The sequence below is a fragment of the Chiloscyllium punctatum genome, chromosome 18, assembly GCF_047496795.1.
Source record: "Chiloscyllium punctatum isolate Juve2018m chromosome 18, sChiPun1.3, whole genome shotgun sequence".
NCBI classification, from domain to species: Eukaryota; Metazoa; Chordata; class Chondrichthyes; order Orectolobiformes; family Hemiscylliidae; genus Chiloscyllium; species Chiloscyllium punctatum.
The window spans coordinates 95336944-95354755 of NC_092756.1; the positions used below are offsets into that span (position 1 = coordinate 95336944).

Consider the following 17812-nt stretch of genomic DNA (forward strand, 5'->3'; position numbering starts at 1 on the left):
AGGAAGGAAGATGTGTTGGACATTTTGAACAACTTGAGGATAGACAAGTCACCCAGGCCTGACGGGATATATCCTAGGATTATGTGGGAAGCAAGAGAGGAAATTGCAGTACCGTAGGCAATGATCTTCTCGTCTTCAGTGTCAACAGGGGTGGTCCCAGGGGACTGGAGAGTAGCGAATGTTGTGCCCCTGTTCAAAAAAGGGAATCGGGATTACCCCGGGAATTTCAGGCCAGTTAGTCTTACTTCTGTGGTAGGCAAAGTAATGGAAAGGGTACTGAGGGATAGGATTCATGAGTATCTGGAAAGACACTGCTTGATTAGGGACAGCCAGCACGGATTTGTGAAGTTCTTGCCTAACAAGTCTTATTGAATTCTTCGAGGAGGTGACCAAGCATGTGGATGAGGGTAGAGCAGTGGATGTAGTGTACATGGATTTTAGTAAGGCATTTGATAAGGTTCCCCATGGTAGGCTTATGCGGAAAGTCAGGAGGCATGGGATAGAGGGAAATTTGGTCAATTGGATAGAAAACTGGCTAACCGGTCGAAGTCAGAGAGTGGTGGTAGATGGTAAATATTCTGCCTGGAGCCCAGTTAAAAGTGGAGTTCCGCAGGGATCAGTTCTGGGTCCTCTGCTGTTTGTAATTTTTATGAATGACTTGGATGAGGGAGTCGAAGGGTGGGTCAGTAAATTTGCAGATGATACGAAGATAGGTGGAGTTGTGGACAGTGAGGAGGGCATTTGTCGTTTGCAAAGGGACTTAGATATGATGCAGAGCTGGGTTGAGGAGTGGCAGATGGAGTTCAACCCTGCCAAGTGTGAGGTTGTCCATTTTGGATGAACAAATAAGAATGCGGAATACAGGGTTAATGGTAGGGTTCTTACTCAGGTGGAGGAACAGAGGGATCTTGGGGTCTATGTACATAGATCTTTGAAAGTTGCCACTCAGGTGGATAGAGTTTGTAAGAAGGCCTATGGAGTATTATCGTTCATTAGCAGAGGGATTGAATTCAAGAGTCGTGAAGTGATGTTGCAGCTGTACAGGACCTTGGTTAGGCCACATTTGGAGTACTGTGTGCAGTTCTGGTCGCCTCACTTTAGGAAAGATGTGGAAGCTTTGGAGAGGGTGCAGAGAAGATTTACCAGGATGTTGCCTGGAATGGAGAATAGGTTGTACGAGGATAGGTTGAGAGTTCTCGGCCTTTTCTCGTTGGAACGGCGAAGGATGAGGGGTGACTTGATAGAGGTTTATAAGATGATCAGAGGAATAGATAGAGTAGACAGTCAGAAACTTTTTCCCCGGGTACAACAGAGTGTTACAAGGGGACATAAATTTAAGGTGAAGGGTGGAAGGTATAGGGGAAATGTCAGGGGTGGGTTCTTTACCCAGAGAGTGGTGGGGGCATGGAATGTGCTGCCCGTGGGAGTGGTAGAGTCAGAATCATTGGCGACCTTTAAGCGGCATTTGGATAGGTACATGGATGGGTGCCTAATCTAGGATAGAAGTTCGGCACAACATCGTGGGCCGAAGGGCCTGTTCTGCGCTGTATTGTTCTATGTTCTATCTTCTATCTTCTAAGGGGAGTCAGTTTCTCAGCTTGTTCTGTTGGAAATGGGTGAGAAAGATGTGCAGTTTTCAATGGCGGGGAGTTCAGAGTCGGTGGTGGTGGGTGTGGGGTGACATGGGATAAGCTGTTTAGACCTGAGATGAGGAGAAATGTCTTCACCCAGAGAGTGGGGAGGCTGTGGAATTCTCTGCCACAGAAAACATTGAGACGAAAAGATTGAATGTTTCCAAGAAGGAGTTAGGTACAGCTCTTAGGGCGAAAGGGAACAAAATGTTGGATGGAGAATGGGAAGATGATCTGCATCTGAACAGTGTTTCCGTGCCTCTATCTCCTGACTGACCTTTCTGTGGATTGTCACCTCGCTGTGATGGAGAGCCTCGTGTGTCCCGTTGAGTCTGAGAGCGATACGTCAAGAGTTTCCACCTCCTGGCAGGGCCACCCAGGATGGTAAGGTCAGAGGGGAGGATCAGATAAAGATGAATGCAAATCAAATCCTCAACGGCCATCCATCCAGGCAGAAGATATTTGTCTGCTAACCACGGGGGTGGGTAAAGGCTACAGCAGGAGGGAGATCACAAATCGACATTTCCTTGCCACTTGAGCTGGCTCTACATTCTGTGAAGTGTCAGTGTTGTGAGCTGTAATTTTGTGTGCTTGTGCATGTGTGTGTGCATTCACTATCCTTCGTGTGAAGAAGCCATTCTGAACATTATCCTGGACAGTTTAGTTCTAATGTGAAGATTCTAATCCCATTCCACATCCTCAGTTCTATTTGACCCATTGTGAAGAAACAGTTCCCCTCTGTCTACTCTGTCAAATCCATTTATCACCATAAACATTTCAATTACACACATCCCTTAACTTTCTACCCTGAGGAATGTGGACAAACTGTTGATGTCATTTAACCAGCTCTTTATCTCTGAGTTCATTCAGAAATTCAGGGCTGCACCATTAATAAAAGAACTGAGCACTCCAGATGTGGTTGAACCAGAATTTGACACTTTTACAAAGAACCTCCATCTATAGGGATTTCAACCTCTTTCAGATCAGGACTAATATTAAATTAGTTCCTTTGTTTTGTGTTTTTACGTCTGTTCACCACATTTCTATCCAATTGTCTGAATAATTTCATTTTGATCATTAGTTTTGATAACAAGCAGAAGATGTCACCTTTTGTAAAACAGTGTGAATTATCTTTCTTGGTCAGAAGTGAATCACTTTACACTTCCCCTCAGTGTCCTGGATCTGACAGTCTCGTCCACTCCATTAAACTTTGAACATTCTGCTCTCATGGTCATGTGTCACCTGATGTAGAGTCATCATTTTATTGATGGCCCTTCATTGATAACATTTACGAATCTCATGAAACGTTATGGCTCCCAGTGCCTCTCCTTGGGGAAAGTAATCAGATCTTGCTAGTTTTAATTCACTCCCTGGCTGAGGGTGCTGTTGGCTAGGCCAGTATTTATTGCCCATCCTTAATTACCCTTGTCAAGGTGGTGGTGATTTATCTTCTTGAATTGCTGCTGTTGGCCATTTGGTAGATGAAGACCCACAATCGTGTTCGGTAGGAATCCAGGATTTTGACTCAGTAACAGAGGAAGAACAACAATATATTTTCCGAGTCAAAATGGTGAGTGGCTCAGAGACAAACATGCAAGGATAGAGTTGCTATGTATCTTTGCCCTCTTCCTTCTAGATGGGAGTGGTCATGGGTTTGGAACATGTTGGCAAATTCCTACAGCATTTGGTAGATGGTACACCTTGCAGTAGTTAAGTGTCAGTGGGTGGAAGGAATGAATGTTGGTGGCTATTGTGCCAATGAAGTGAGTTGCTTTGAAGTGGAGGGTGTCAAGATTGTGGAGTGGTGTTTTTACACTCCCCATTATAAAGACTGACAGTCCCTCTCCCAAGCCAATTCCCCAGCAATGATCATGAAATTCCATGTCAATGAAATCATTAAAGGTGGCTGCTTTAAATTAAAAGATTCAAGCCCAAAATCAAAATGCACACAGGGAACCACCACCACCTGAGAACTGATGAACATAACCAAATCCATAGATAGCCTTATCACTTGGAGCATCATTTCTAATATCAACATTCAGAGCCTGCTCAAGCCTGCAAAATGGACTCTCAGTTTGCACACTGGGAGATTGGAAAAGAACATTTGACCGAGCGGTGTGTGCAAATTTAAAGCACATTATGCATTTTCAATCCCAATAGTATTGACATGTAAAGCATCAGAGCTTACATTTGTAGCGGACATTTATAGAATACCAATGTAAATGGGAAATACTGTCTCCCCAGTCCCCAAAGACAAGCACCTGCCCCATATATCTCAGTTCAATCTGAGAAAAATGAACAGTGTAGCCTTATGATGATTGAGCAGTCATAACCGAGTTATTTAGTGACCCCCTTATTCTATCATGGGCTGTGATTATGATACACCCGATCAGTACTAGTCACCTAGTCACCTGTTAGACTCCACACTCCATGCAGAGTACAATCGAAGGAGAGCTGATTTCATGTAAATTAAAGGAAAAATAATTGGAACAAAATCCTGCAAATACTACTCTGGTCCTCGAGCTGCCTTCAGTATTTGACACCCCTGCATTGCAAGAGCTGTAAAAATGGAATTGCTATATTTGTCCCATGTGGGACAATGTTGGCACTGCTGCATTTCCTCACGTAGAGGATAGTTATTAACCAAGTAGACTAGAGACACTGATGCCAATCAAAAGCAGAATCTTCATTCTCCACAATAGAACGTGGATAAAGGAGAAATCATTTCCCAGCTTGGGAAAGCCACCATATAAATAATCAAGTATAGCTTATCCAAGAACAGTCAAAAGGTAGTGTACCTCCAAGCAAGATATTCAACCTTATATTCTTGTAAAAAAGGAGTAATTTTAGATGATTGGTTAAATCAGAATCTAAAAATTAAACCAAATAGCTGGAATACAGAAGAAAAAAAAAATCAATATTTCAGGTCTAGCAACTGTTCTCAACTGATTTCACTCCATCCATACTGCCAAAGCCAAGATTTCCCAGCAGGTCTTCGTCCTGAGTTGTAGCAGCCAGTTTTTTGCTTCAGTCTCAAAAAAGTTGAAAGAATAGCTCAGAGTCTAGCAGTTGTATCAAACATTTAGACTGGGATTAGATTTCGAACTGTTGACTAGAGGCTGTTGCTGTAACCTTGTTCTAGTGAGTACAGGCAGATAGTGAGTATTCCTTACAAGTCAAAAAGCTTAAGCTGTTGTGGAATTTCCAATGATGAGAATTGCTCACTTTGTCCAAAAATCCCTCTACACAGAAATAAAACAGAACAAATTATTGGGACAATCATCGAAACAAGGTTGAGAGAAAAGGATTTAATAATCAGCTGTTAAACATCAAAACCCCAAGAACCCAATGAAACGAAGTAGTTACACACAGTACTCCGTTCCATGGTGAACACTATTTTAATTTTGTACAGAGCACAACCAAAGTCATCCACTAGAATGAAGTCACCATGTCCAACAAATGGGGTCCTTGAATCCCACTCAGCTCAGGGTGAGCCTGTCAAACAGGTACTCTCCCAGGCCATTCTCAGGGGCTCCCAGTCTCTTCAGGTTGGTGATGTGATCTCCCAGCTTCTTGATCATCTTCACTTGCTCATCCAAGTAGTGTCTCTCCAGGAAGTCACACAGCTGGAAGAGGAGACAAAGATTAGCCTCAAGGAATAAACCATGCACCTGAATGTGACATCCCATTACAGACGTGACCATCAGCACCACATTGTGGGGAGGGAGGGGGACAATCAGGGATGGCTTCTGAAAAACTTCTGGATTTCAGCCGCAGGAGGCAGGGAGATTCGAATTGGAATTGCCCCCCCAGGGAGTAAACAAACAGATTTCCTTCCAAACTTTTGGAGAGAAAAATATGAAACTCACATGAGGGTCAGTGTGGCCAGAGGAGAGTTTGTGCAGATCCAGCAGACTCTGGTTCACATCCTTCTCCATCTGCAGAGCTCTCTGCATTGCCTCCAGACCATTGCCCCACTCATCCTGCTCTGGCTTCTGGAACAAGGGAAGTCAGGAGAGAAAATAAACAGCTCATCTCAGACAGATGGATCACAGGCTACATCTGATCAGTTCAGTATTCCACCAAACATTGCAAGAGTTGGATTTCAGGCCAATTGTTTTACTGACCCCTTTAGTTTTCACTGTTCCTTGAGCTGAAGACATTTTAGAAGATCCTACTGTAAAACTGTTAAGATACTATAATCCAAATGTATCTAAAAATATGCACCAATGGTGGTAATTCCTTGCTGTACTGTTCTATCCCTTTCGATCCTTTTGACCAGCCCATTAGAAACATCTTGGAGATGCAGCTACCTTCCACCCCTATGGATTCTCCCATTCTTACCTTAGATTACTAGGGGTGTTGGAATTGACATCTGAGGTTATATAGTGGATCATTCTTACATGGGAATGTTGCTCTCCTTCCAGTATTCTGGATCATCCCAATTGTCTATTGCTGTTTCACAAGTGTTAACTAGTTGTTTTTTTTAATTCAATGCATGGTTTTGGTGAAGAATTTATTCAAATCTGGAGACAATAAACAGTTTGCATGATACCAATCAATTTGCATTCACACAAAATAAACCTTCAAAAGGTTTACAGAAGCCAACCTTGACATCCTGCAGGAGGACTCGGCCTCCACGTTTATTCTGGAATTCCATCAGTTTCTCAGCGTGTTCCTGTTCCTCATGGGACTGCTCCTTGAAGAACTCAGCAAAGTGACGCAGGGCAACATCATCCCGGTCAAAGTAAGAGGACTGCAAGTGGAGATAAAGTGGGAAACAAGTCTCAATCTCATCCACGGTTCAATCAGAAAGTGACCCATCCCACCATTTCAATTCCCTTCCAATTAATTGAAGTTAGTGACAAAAGCAGAAAGTCATCTCCTGTGACTTTTGGCCCAAATAACAGACATTGGGATCTCCCTGAACTGAAGATCAAAAAAACCCAACTGCAACCCCTAGCCTGTATCTTAAGGAGGCAGTGTGCTAGTGTGGCACAGGACTGTGAAGGTCCCAGTTGAGGACAGCCATTAGACATCCCTGCACTGCAGTTTAGAAACATTCATGCTCAATGCTGGAAGCTGGTGAGGTCATTCACCAACTGAAACTCAGGACATGAACATATTGATTAACATGTGAAGTCTCAGTCAGCTCTCTCATTACCAAGCTCACCCATCTGAATGAGTATCCACTCTGCACAGAATTTTGACTGTGCTATTTTGTAAATCATTCACATTTCAATGTGTGAAAGTGTGCCATTTAACCACCTTTCCTCATTCAAAGTTATGAAACTTCAACAGAAATAGCTTTATTAGGACAACTTTTAAAATTAATACATTTTGTTAAGAGAAAGTTTTTCAATAAAGTTGTCATAACCAGCTAAAGAGAATTAAGACATCACCAGCCTCTGCAGTCAGGAGGGTAATTGCCAGTGGTTACACTGTGCAGAGTTACAATAAACTGGGGACCCTCACCCAAAGGAGGGTTATATTTTTAGGGCCATCCTAAACAGGGTTTCAGGGTCAAGTATGTCCAGGGAAGGGGACAAGGACAACTGTCTCAACATACAATTTGCTCAGACATATGACCAAGGAAATTCTTAGATACTCCATATAGTTACATCACAGTCTTAACTTTAAAACAGAACCTTGAAGCCCACAAGCCTCACCATGGAGAGATAAACATAGGAGGAATAGAGCTCCAGGTTGATCTGCTTGTTAACAGCATCCTCACAGTCCTTGTGGTAGTTCTGACACACTTGGGCGGCCATCTTCACTATTCCTGCTCACTATCACTGAGATAACTACAGACCTGAATCTCACTCCCATAAACTCTTGTATTCATCCCCCAGGGAACATCCAGGGAGCAGTATCACCAATGATGATTGACAATTCCTGACACCCAATCAGGAATCCCCCATGAACATAGGCCCCAATGAGAGAGTAGGGATGTGTTAACCAGAGCTGATCAGAGGTGTAGATTAGAATCAGGTCTGGATGATTATTCTGTGATTGGAACAGCAGGAGGTCACTCAGCAGAATCTCAATCAGGTCACTGTGAGATTGTGTCCTTTTGAAAGAAATAAGTTTGGATTAGGAAAGGTTTTCAAGTTTTCTTTTAAAATAAGTTGTGACCAACTGAAAGAGGGGCTCAATGAAGAAGGGGAGTCAGTTTCTCAGCCTTTTGTGTTGGAAATGGGAGATTGGTGCTAGGACAAGGCAATTGTAGCAGGAGAAGTTGGGGCAGAGACTATGTTCTCAATGGTGGGGAGTCCAGAATCCCGGGGGTGGGCACAGTCTCGTGACATGGGGTAAACTGTTTAGGACTAAGATGAGGAGAAATGTCTTGACCCAGAGAGTGGGGAGGCTGTGGGATTCTTTGCCACAGAAAACATTGAGACTATGGATGGAGTTCGGTCCAGCTCTTAGGGCTAAAGGGATCAAGGTTTATGGGGATGGAGTGGGAGATGGTACTGAGTTAGATGATCAGCTTCAATCACATGGAATGGTGGAGCAGGCCTGAAGGGCTGAATGGCCGACTCCCATTCATTTTTTTCTCTCATTCTATGTTTCAATAACCTGTTTAGTGAGAGTCTTGTGGCACAGGGGTAGTGTCCCTTTGTCTGGGCCAGGAGGTCTCTGTACAAGACCCTACCTGCTCCAGAGGTGTCCGATAACATCTCTGGACAGGTTCATAAGGAAACAACCAAAGCTGTTGCAGGTCCAATGGACCAAATGGCCTCCTCCTGTGCCAAAACAGTTCTGTGATTCTGTGGATGATCTGCATCTGAACAGCGTTTCCCTGCCTCTGTCTCCTGACTGACCTTTCTGTGGATTGTCACCTCGCTGTGATGGTGAGCCTCGAGTGTCCCATTGAGTCTGAGAGCGATACATCAAAAGGTTTTCACCTCCCGGCAGGACCACCCAGGATGGTAAGGTCAGAGGGGAGGATCCCGATAAAGTGCGATGCAAACCAAGTCCTCAACGGCCATCCATCCAGGCTGAAGGTATTTGTCTGCTATCCACAGGGGTGGGTAAAGGCTGCAGCAGGAGGAAAATCCCCAGTCAACATTTCCTTGCCACTTGAGCTGTACCTACCTTCTGTCAAGTACCGTGTCTGTGCTGTGAACAGTATTTTTGTGTGTTTGTGCCTGTGTGTGCGCACATCCACTATCCTTCCTGTGAAGCATCCATTCCTAACGTTATCCCGGACAGTTCAGATCTAATTTGAAGACTATAATCCTATTCCACATCCTCAGTTTTAGTTGATCCATTGTGAAGAAACAGTTCCCCTGTATCTTCTCTGTCAAATCCATTCATCCTCATTAAAATTTCAATTGCACTCCTTCCTTAACCTTGTACCCTGAGGGATGTGGGCAAACTGTTGATGTCATTTAACCAGCTCTTTATCTTGGAGTTCATTCAGAAATTCAGGGCTGCACCATTAATACCTGAACTGAGCACTCCAGATGTGGTTGAACCAGAGTTTGACAATTTTACAAAGAACCTCCATCCAGAAGGATTCAAAAGAACAAAGAGAACAAAGAAAATTTGCAGCCCAGGAACAGGCCCTCCAAGCCTGAGCCGATCCAAATCTACTGTCTAAACCTGTCGCCTGGTTCCTAAGCATCTGTATCCCTCTGATCCCCACTTAATTGTGCAACTGTCCAGACGCATCTTAAATGAATCTACGGTGCCTGCCTCTACCCCCTCTGCTGGCAACGCGCTCCAGACACCCACCACCCTCTGTATAAAGTACTTGCCGCATTTATCCCCCTTAAACCTTTCACCCCTCACCTTGAAAGCGTGACCTCTCGTTATTGAATCCTTCACCCTCAGAAAAAAACTTAACTCTATCTACCCTGATATTACCCTTCATCGTTTCAAAAATTATGAGGGGCATGGATAGGATAAATAGACAAAGTCTTTTCCCTGTTGTCAGGGAATTCAGAACTAGAGAGCATAGGTTTAGGGTGAGAGGGGAAAGATATAAAAGCAACCTAAGGGGCAATGTTTTCACATAGAGGGTGGTACGTGTATGGAATGATCTGCCAGAGGATGTGGTGGAGGCTGGTACAATTGCAACATTTAAGAGGTATTTGGATGGGTATATGAATAGGAAGGGTTTGGAGGGATATGGGCCAGGTGCTGGCAGGTGGAACTAGATTGAGTTGGGATACCTGGTCTGCCTGCACGGGTTGGACAGAAGGGCCTGTTTCCATGCTGTACATCTCTATGACACTACTCAACCTCTCTTCGTAGCTCGCACCTTCCATACCAGGCAACCTCCTCGTAAACCTTCTCTGCACCCTCTCCGAAGCGTCCACATCCTTTTGGTAACGTGGCTACTAGTACTGTACACAGTATTCTAAATGTGGCTGAACCAATGTCGTGTACAATTTTAACATGACCTGCCAGCTCTTATAAAAGAACAAAGAACCTCTTTGAGATCAGGACTAAAATTAAATTAATTCCTTTGCTTTGTGTTTTTACATCTGTTACCACATTTCTATCCACTTGTCTGAATACTTTCATTTTGATCATTAGTTTTGATGACACAGCAGGGAGATGTCACCTTTTATAAAACACTGTGAATTATCTTTCTTGGTCAGAAGTGGATCACTTTACACTTCCCCTCAGTGTCCTGTATCTGACAGTCTCGTCCACTCCATTAAACTTTGAACATTCTGCTCTCATGGTCATGTGTCACCTGATGTCGAGTCATCATTTTATTGATGGCCCTTCATTCCTTCATCTATAACATTGATAAATCTCATGAAAAGCTGTTTCCAAGAGCCTCTCCTTGGGAAAAGTAATCAGATCTTGCTAATTTTTAATTCACTCACAGGATGAGGGTGCTGATGGTTAGGTCAGTATTTATTGCCCACAGCACAGCGACTAGCACTGCTGCCTCATAGTGCCGGGAACACCGGTTCGATTCCAGCCTTGGGTGACTGTCTGTGCGGGTTTCCTCCCACATTACAAAAACGTGCAGGCCAGCTGAATTGGCTATGCTAACTTGTCCATAGTTGTTAGGTGCATTAGTCAGAGGAGGGTGGGTTACTCTTCAGAGAGTTAGTGTGGATTTGTTGGGCTCAAGGGCCTGTTTCCATACTGTAGATAATCTAATCTTAACGCCCCTTGTCAAGGTGGTGGTGATGATTTGCCGCCTTGAATTGCTGCTGTTGTCTATGTGGTGGAGGTAGACCCACAATCCTGTTTGGGAGGGAATCCAGGATTTTGACTCAGCAACAGGGGAAGAACGGTGACATAGTTCCAAGTCAAAACAGCAAGTGGCTCAGAGGGGAACTTGTAAGGGGTGGAGTTACAATGTATTTCTGCCCTTGTCCTTCTAGATGGGAGTGGTCATAGGTTTGGAATATTTTGTCTGAGGAGCTTTGGTGAATTCCTACAGTATTTGATCGATGGTAGACCTTGCAGTTGCTAAGTATCAGTGAATGGAAGGAATGAATCAAGGGGGCTGCTTTGAACCGGAGGGTCTCAAGTTCCTTGAGTGCTGTTGGCACACTCCCCACTATCCTGACTTTGACACCCCCTCCCCAAGCCAATTCCCCACCTCTCCCCTGTGATCATGTGATTCCCTGTCAACACCATAATTCAGGTGGCAGCTTTAGCTTTTCACAAACTGACGCAACAGCTGCTCTCAGTATTTGACAGCACTGGATTGTTAGAGCAGTAAAAAAAAAATTGTTACAATTGTCCCACATGGGACATGGTAGGCACTGTTGCATTTCCTCACATAGAGGATAGTTATTAGCCAAGTAGACTAGAGACACTGATGACAATCAGAAGCAGAATCTTCATTCCTCCAGCATGGAACGTGGATAAGAGAGAAACCATTTCCCAGCTTGAGAAAATCACCATATAGCAATCAAGTATCCACAAACTGAAGCTGATAACATCCATCCTCCAAATGAAAAGATTCAAGCCCAAAATCAAAATGCACACAGGGAACCACCACCACCTGAGAACTGATGAACATAACCAAATCCATAGATAGCCTTATCACTTGGAGCATCATTTCTAATATCAACATTCAGAGCCTGCTCAAGCCTGTAAAATGGACTCTCTCAGTTTGCACACTGGGGGAATTGGAAAAGAACATTTGACCGAGTGGTGCGTGCAAACTTAAAGCACATTATGCATTTTCAATCCCAATAGTATTGACGTGGAAAGCACCAAAGCTTACATTTGTAGCAGACATTTATAGGCTACCACTGTAAATGGGAAATACTGTCTCCCCAGTCCCCAAAGACACACACCTGCCCCATTTATCTCAGTTCAATCTGAGAAAGATGAACAGTGTAGCCTTATGATGATTGAGCAGTCATTACCGAGTTGTTTAGTGACCTCCTTATTCGATCATAGGCTGTGAATATGCCATGCCCGATCAGTACTAGTCACCTGTTAGACTTCCCTAGAAACAGGTCAATGCCACAGTGACCTACATGTGACTCCACACTCCATGCAGAGTATACTTAAAGGAGAGCTGATTTCATGTAAGTTAAAAAGGAAAAATAATCGGAACAATAGCCTGCAAATGCTACCTCGGGTCCTATAGCTTTCTTTGCTCCAGCTGCCTTCAGTATTTGACACTCCTGGATTGCAAGAGCAGTAAAAAGGGAATTGCTATATTTGGCCCACCTTGGTTAAGGTAGGCAACTGTTGCCTTTCCTCATGTAGAGGATAGTTATTAGTCAAGTAGACAAGAGACACTGATGCCAATCAAAAGCAGAATCTTCATTCTCCAGCCTGGAGCGTGGAAAAGAGAGAAACCATTTCCCAGCTTGGGAAACCACCATATAAGTAATCAAGTATAGCTTATCCAAGAACAGTGAAAAGGTAGTGTACCTCCAAGCAAGATATTCAACCTGTAAAAGGAGTAATTTTAGATGATTACATTTTGATTTCGCCAAACATTAAACCAAAGTGCTGGAAAACAGTAGCTATTGCAAGAAAAAAAACCCAATATTTCAGGTCTAGCAACTGTTCTCAGCGGATTTCACATCACACATACTGCCAAACCCAAGTTTTCCCAGCAGGTCTTCGTCCTGAGTTGCAGCAGCCAGTTTTTTTGCTCCAGTTTTAAAAAAGTTGAAAGAATTGCTCAGAGTATAGCAGTTGTATCAAACATTTGGACTGGGATTAGATTTCAAACTATTGACTAGAGGCTGTTGCTGTAACCTTGTTCCAGTGAGCACAGGCAATTAGTGAGTATTCCTTACAAGTCAAAAAGCTAAAGCTGTTGTGGAATTTCAAATGATGAGAATTGCTCACTTAGTCCAAAAATCCCTCTACACAGCCGAATAAAACAGAACAAATTATTGGGACAAGCATCAAAACAAGGTTGAGAAAAAAGGATTTAATAATCAGCTGTTAAACATCAAAACCCCAAGAACCCAATGAAACGAAGTAGTTACACATAGTGCTCAGTTCCATGGTGAACACAATTTTAATTTTGTGCAAAGCACAACCAAAGTCATCCACTAGAATGAAGTCACCATGTCCAACAAATGGAGTCCTTGAATCCCACTCAGCTCAGGGTGAGCCTGTCAAACAGGTACTCTCCCAGGCCATTCTCAGGGGCTCCCAGTCTCTTCAGGTTGGTGATGTGATCTCCCAGCTTCTTGATCATCTTCACTTGCTCATCCAAGTAGTGCCTCTCCAGGAAGTCACACAGCTGGAAGAGGAGACAAAGATTAGCCTCAAGGAACAAACCATGCACCTGAAAAAAGTGATGTCCCAATACAGATGTGGGAAATTTCCACCACATTGTGAAGGGGGAGAGTTGCACTCTGGGATGCCTGTTGAAAAGCTTATGATTTCAGCCTGCTGGAGGTAGGCAGATTAGAATTGGAACCCACCCACCACCCAACCAATGAGTAAACAAAGATCATTTCCTGCCAAATGTTGAGAGAAAAAAAAAAGTGAAGAACTCACATGAGGGTCTGTGTGGCCAGAGGAGAGTTTGTGCAGATCCAGCAGACTCTGGTTCACATCCTTCTCCATCTGCAGAGCTCTCTGCATTGCCTCCAGACCATTGCCCCACTCAACCTGCTCTGGAACAAGGAAAGTCAGGAGAGAAAATAAACAGCTCATCTCAGACAGGTGGATCACAGGCTACATCAGATCAGTCCATTATTCCAAAGAGTTAGATTTTACTGACTCCTTGAGATGTCACTGTTCCCAGAGCTTAAAATTTAGAAACATACCATACTGTGAAAGCACATTTTGAAAAGGTATAATCCAAATGTAATTCCTTGCTTTACTGTTCTATCCCTTTTGGTCAGCCCATTAGAAACATCTTGGAGATGCAGAAAGGAGATGCTGCTACCTTCCACCCCTATGGATTCTCTCATTCTTACCTCAGTAGAGGGGCATTGGAATTGATAGCTGGAGGTTATATAGTTTATCATTCTTACATGAGAATGATTCTCTCCATCCAGTATTCTGGATCATCCCAATTGCCTATTGCTGTTTCACAAGTGCAAAATAGTCTCCAATTCAGTGCATTTCTCTCCAATACAATCTCCAATTCATATTGCATTTATTCAGTCTTGAGGCTCAACAGATTGGAGTGATACCAGTCAATTGGAGTTCACACAAAACACAAATCTCCAAAGTTTACAGAAGCTAACCTTGACATCCTGCAGGAGGACTCGGCCTCCACGTTTATTCTGGAATTCCATCAGTTTCTCAGCGTGTTCCCGTTCCTCATGGGACTGCTCCTTGAAGAACTCAGCAAAGTGACGCAGGGCAACATCATCCCGGTCAAAGTAAGAGGACTGCAAGTGGGAAGAAAGCATTACTTTCATCCTTGGCACAATCAGAAAGTGACCCATCCACCATTTTAATTCCCTTCCAATTAATTGAAGTGAGTGACAAAAGCAGAATGTCATCTGTCAATTGTGATCAGAATAGCAGACATTTTGACCTCCCAGAAATGAGGATCTAAAAAAAAAACTGACTGCAACCCCTGGCATGTATCTTAGGGAGGCAGTGTGCTGGTGTGCCAGATTACCGAGAAGATCCTTATTGGAGACAACCATTAGACATCCCTGCACTGCAGGTTAGAAACATTCCCGCTCAGTACTGGATGCTAGAGATCATTGACCAACAAACACAGGACATGAACATGACTAACAGGCAGAGATCTAAGTCAGCTACCCGATTACCAACCTCACCCACCTGAATAACCACACTGTCCTACTATCGACTCTGCATAGAATCTGGACTGTGCTATTTTTAGATCATTCACATTTCAAGTGAAAGAGTACCATTTAACCACCTTTCCTTACAATAAGTAAACTCACTTCATCTTCAACAAAAGACAACAGCTTCATTATTTGGACAGCTTTTAAATTCAATACATTTGGTTTAGAGAAAGGTTTTTGAAAAAGATTTGTTATGGAGTCAGATGTACAGCACGTAAAAAATTGGTCCAACTCATTATGCCGTCCAGATATCCCAACCCAATCTAGTCCCACCTGCCCGTATACCTCCAAACCCTTCCTATTTATATACCCACCAGATGGTTGTTAAATGTTGCCATTGTACAAGCCTCCACCACTTCCTCTGGCAACTCATTCCATACGCATACTACCCAGATTGGAAAAGTTGCCCCTTGGGTCTCATCTTTCCCCTCTCACCCTAAACCTATGTCCTCTAGTTCTGGACTTCCATACCACAGTGAAGTGGCTTTGTCAATCCTATCCATGCCCCACATGATTCTATCAACTTCTGATGTCACCCCTCAGCCTCCAACACTCCAGGTAAAAACAGCCCCAGCCTGTTCAGCCTCTCCCAATAGCTCAAATCCTCCATCCCAGACAGATAACATCTTTGTAAATCTTTTCTGAACCCTTTCAAATATTTTTCAACATCTTTCCAATAGGAGGGAGACCAGCATTGAACAAAATTCAAACAGTGGCCAAACCAACATCCCACACAGACTATAAACTAAAAGAGAATTAAGACAACACCAGCCTCTGCAGTCAGGAGGGTAATTGCCAGTGGTTACACTGTGCAGAGTTACAATAAAACTAGGGACCCTCACTCAAAAGGCCAGTTATAATTTAACAGAATTCTAAAATTACAACAGGGCTTCAGGGTTAAGTGCATCCAGGGGGAAAAAAAACCCAACAACAATCTCAATATATTGAATTTGCTCAAGCATATGACCAAGAAAATTCCTAGATGCTCCAGACAGTTATATCACAGTCACAACTTTAAAATAGAACCTTCAAGACCACAAGCCTCACCATGGAGAGGTAAACATAGGAGGAATAGAGCTCCAAGTTGATCTGCTTGTTAACAGCATCCTCACAGTCCTTGTGGTAGTTCTGACACACTTGGGAGGCCATCTTCACTATTCCTACACACTATCACCTAGACAACTACAGACCCATACCTCACTCCTGAGGCATTTGAATTTATCCGCCAGGGAGCGGTATCACCAATGATGATTGACAATTCCTGACAGCCAATCAGGAATCACCCATGAACATAGGCCCCCCAATGAGAGAGAGGGGGTGGGTGTGTGGACCAGAGCTGATCAGAGGTGTAGATTACAGTCAGGTCTGGATGATTTTCTGCCATTGGAACAGCAGGAGGTCACTCAGCAGCATCTCAATCAGGTCACTGTGAGTTTGTGTCCTTTTGAAAGAAATAGATTTGGATGAGGAAAGGTTTTCAAGTATTCTTTTAAAATAAAGTTTGTTGTGACCAACTGCAAGAGGGGCTCAAGGAAGAAGGGGAGTCAGTTTCTCAGCCTGTTGTGTTGGAAATGGGAGAGAAAGATGTGCAGTTTTCAATGGCGGGGAGTTCAGAGTCGGGGGTGGGGGGGGGATAGTGTAGTGACACGGGATAAGCTGTTTAGGACTGAGATGAGGAGAAATGTCTTCACCCTGAGAGTGGGGAGCCTGTAGAATTCTCAGCCACAGAAAACATTTGAGACTAAAAGATTGAATGTTTCCAAGAAGGAGTTAGGTACAGCTCTTAGGGCTAAAGGGATCAAAATGTTGGATGGAGAATGGGAATTTGGTACTGAGTTAGATGATCAGCCATAATCATATGGAATGGTGGAAGGATGAACAGCTGACTCCCATTCCTTTTTTCTCTAATTTTATGTTTCAATAACCTGGGTAGTACGGGTCTTGTAGCACTGGGGTAGTGTGCCTCTGTCTGGGCCAGGAGGTTTGAGTGCCAGACCCTACCTGCTCCAGAGGTTTTGATAACATCTCTGGACAGGTTCATGAGAAAACAACCAGGCTGAATGGCCTCCTCCTGTGCCATAACAATTCTGTAATTCTGTGGATGATCTGCATCTGAACAGTGTTTCCCTGCCTCTGTCTCCTGACTGACCTTTCTGTGGATTGTCACCTCGCTGTGATGGAGGGCCTCGAGTGTCCCATTGATTCTGAAAGAGATACCTCAAGAGGTTTCCACCTCCTGGCAGGGCCACCCAGGACGGTAAGGTCAGAGGGGAGGATCAGATAAAGTGCAATGGAAATCAAATCCTCAACGGCCATGCATCCAGGCAGAAGATATTTGTCTGCTAACCACGGGGGTGGGTAAAGGCTACAGCAGGAGGGAGATCACAAATCAACATTTCCTTGCCACTTGAGCTGGCTCTACCTTCTGTGAAGCACCGTGTCAGTGTTGTGAGCTGTAATTTTGTGTGCTTGTGCATGTGTGTGTGCATTCACTATCCTTCGTGTGAAGAAGCCATTCCGAACATTATCCTGGACAGTTTAGTTCTAATGTGAAGATTCTAATCCCATTCCACATCCTCAGTTCGATTTGACCCCATTGTGAAGAAACAGTTCCCCTCTGTCTACTCTGTCAAATCCATTTATCACCATAAACATTTCAATTATGCTCATCCCTTAACTTTCTACCCTGAGGAATGTGGGCAAACTGTTGATGTCATTTAACCAGCTCTTTATCTCTGAGTTCATTCAGAAATTCAGGGCAGCACCATTAATACCAGAACTGAGCACTCCAGATGTGGTTGAACCAGAATTTGACACTTTTACAAAGAACCTCCATCCATAGGGATTTGAACCTCTTTCAGATCAGGACTAATATTAAATTAGTTCCTTTGTTTTGTGTTTTTACATCTGTTCACCACATTTCTATCCAATTGTCTGAATAATTTC

The 17812-nt window shown here is 43.7% G+C and overlaps 2 protein-coding genes across 2 annotated transcripts; both read right to left on the bottom strand.

The window, feature by feature from the left end:
- Positions 1-5110: 5110 nt before the first annotated feature.
- LOC140489098 (ferritin heavy chain, oocyte isoform-like) lies at positions 5111-7402 on the bottom strand. Its single transcript, XM_072588336.1, has 4 exons — positions 7301-7402; positions 6241-6387; positions 5501-5626; positions 5111-5257 (listed from the first exon to the last, which is right to left on the bottom strand). Exons 1-4 carry the CDS (start codon positions 7400-7402, stop codon positions 5111-5113), a joined length of 522 nt encoding a protein of 173 aa, XP_072444437.1.
- A 5783-nt stretch (positions 7403-13185) lies between these two features.
- Positions 13186-16015, bottom strand: LOC140489099 (ferritin heavy chain, oocyte isoform-like). The gene is made up of 4 exons (XM_072588337.1): positions 15914-16015; positions 14291-14437; positions 13593-13718; positions 13186-13332 (listed from the first exon to the last, which is right to left on the bottom strand). Exons 1-4 carry the CDS (start codon positions 16013-16015, stop codon positions 13186-13188), a joined length of 522 nt encoding a protein of 173 aa, XP_072444438.1.
- Positions 16016-17812: the final 1797 nt, after the last annotated feature.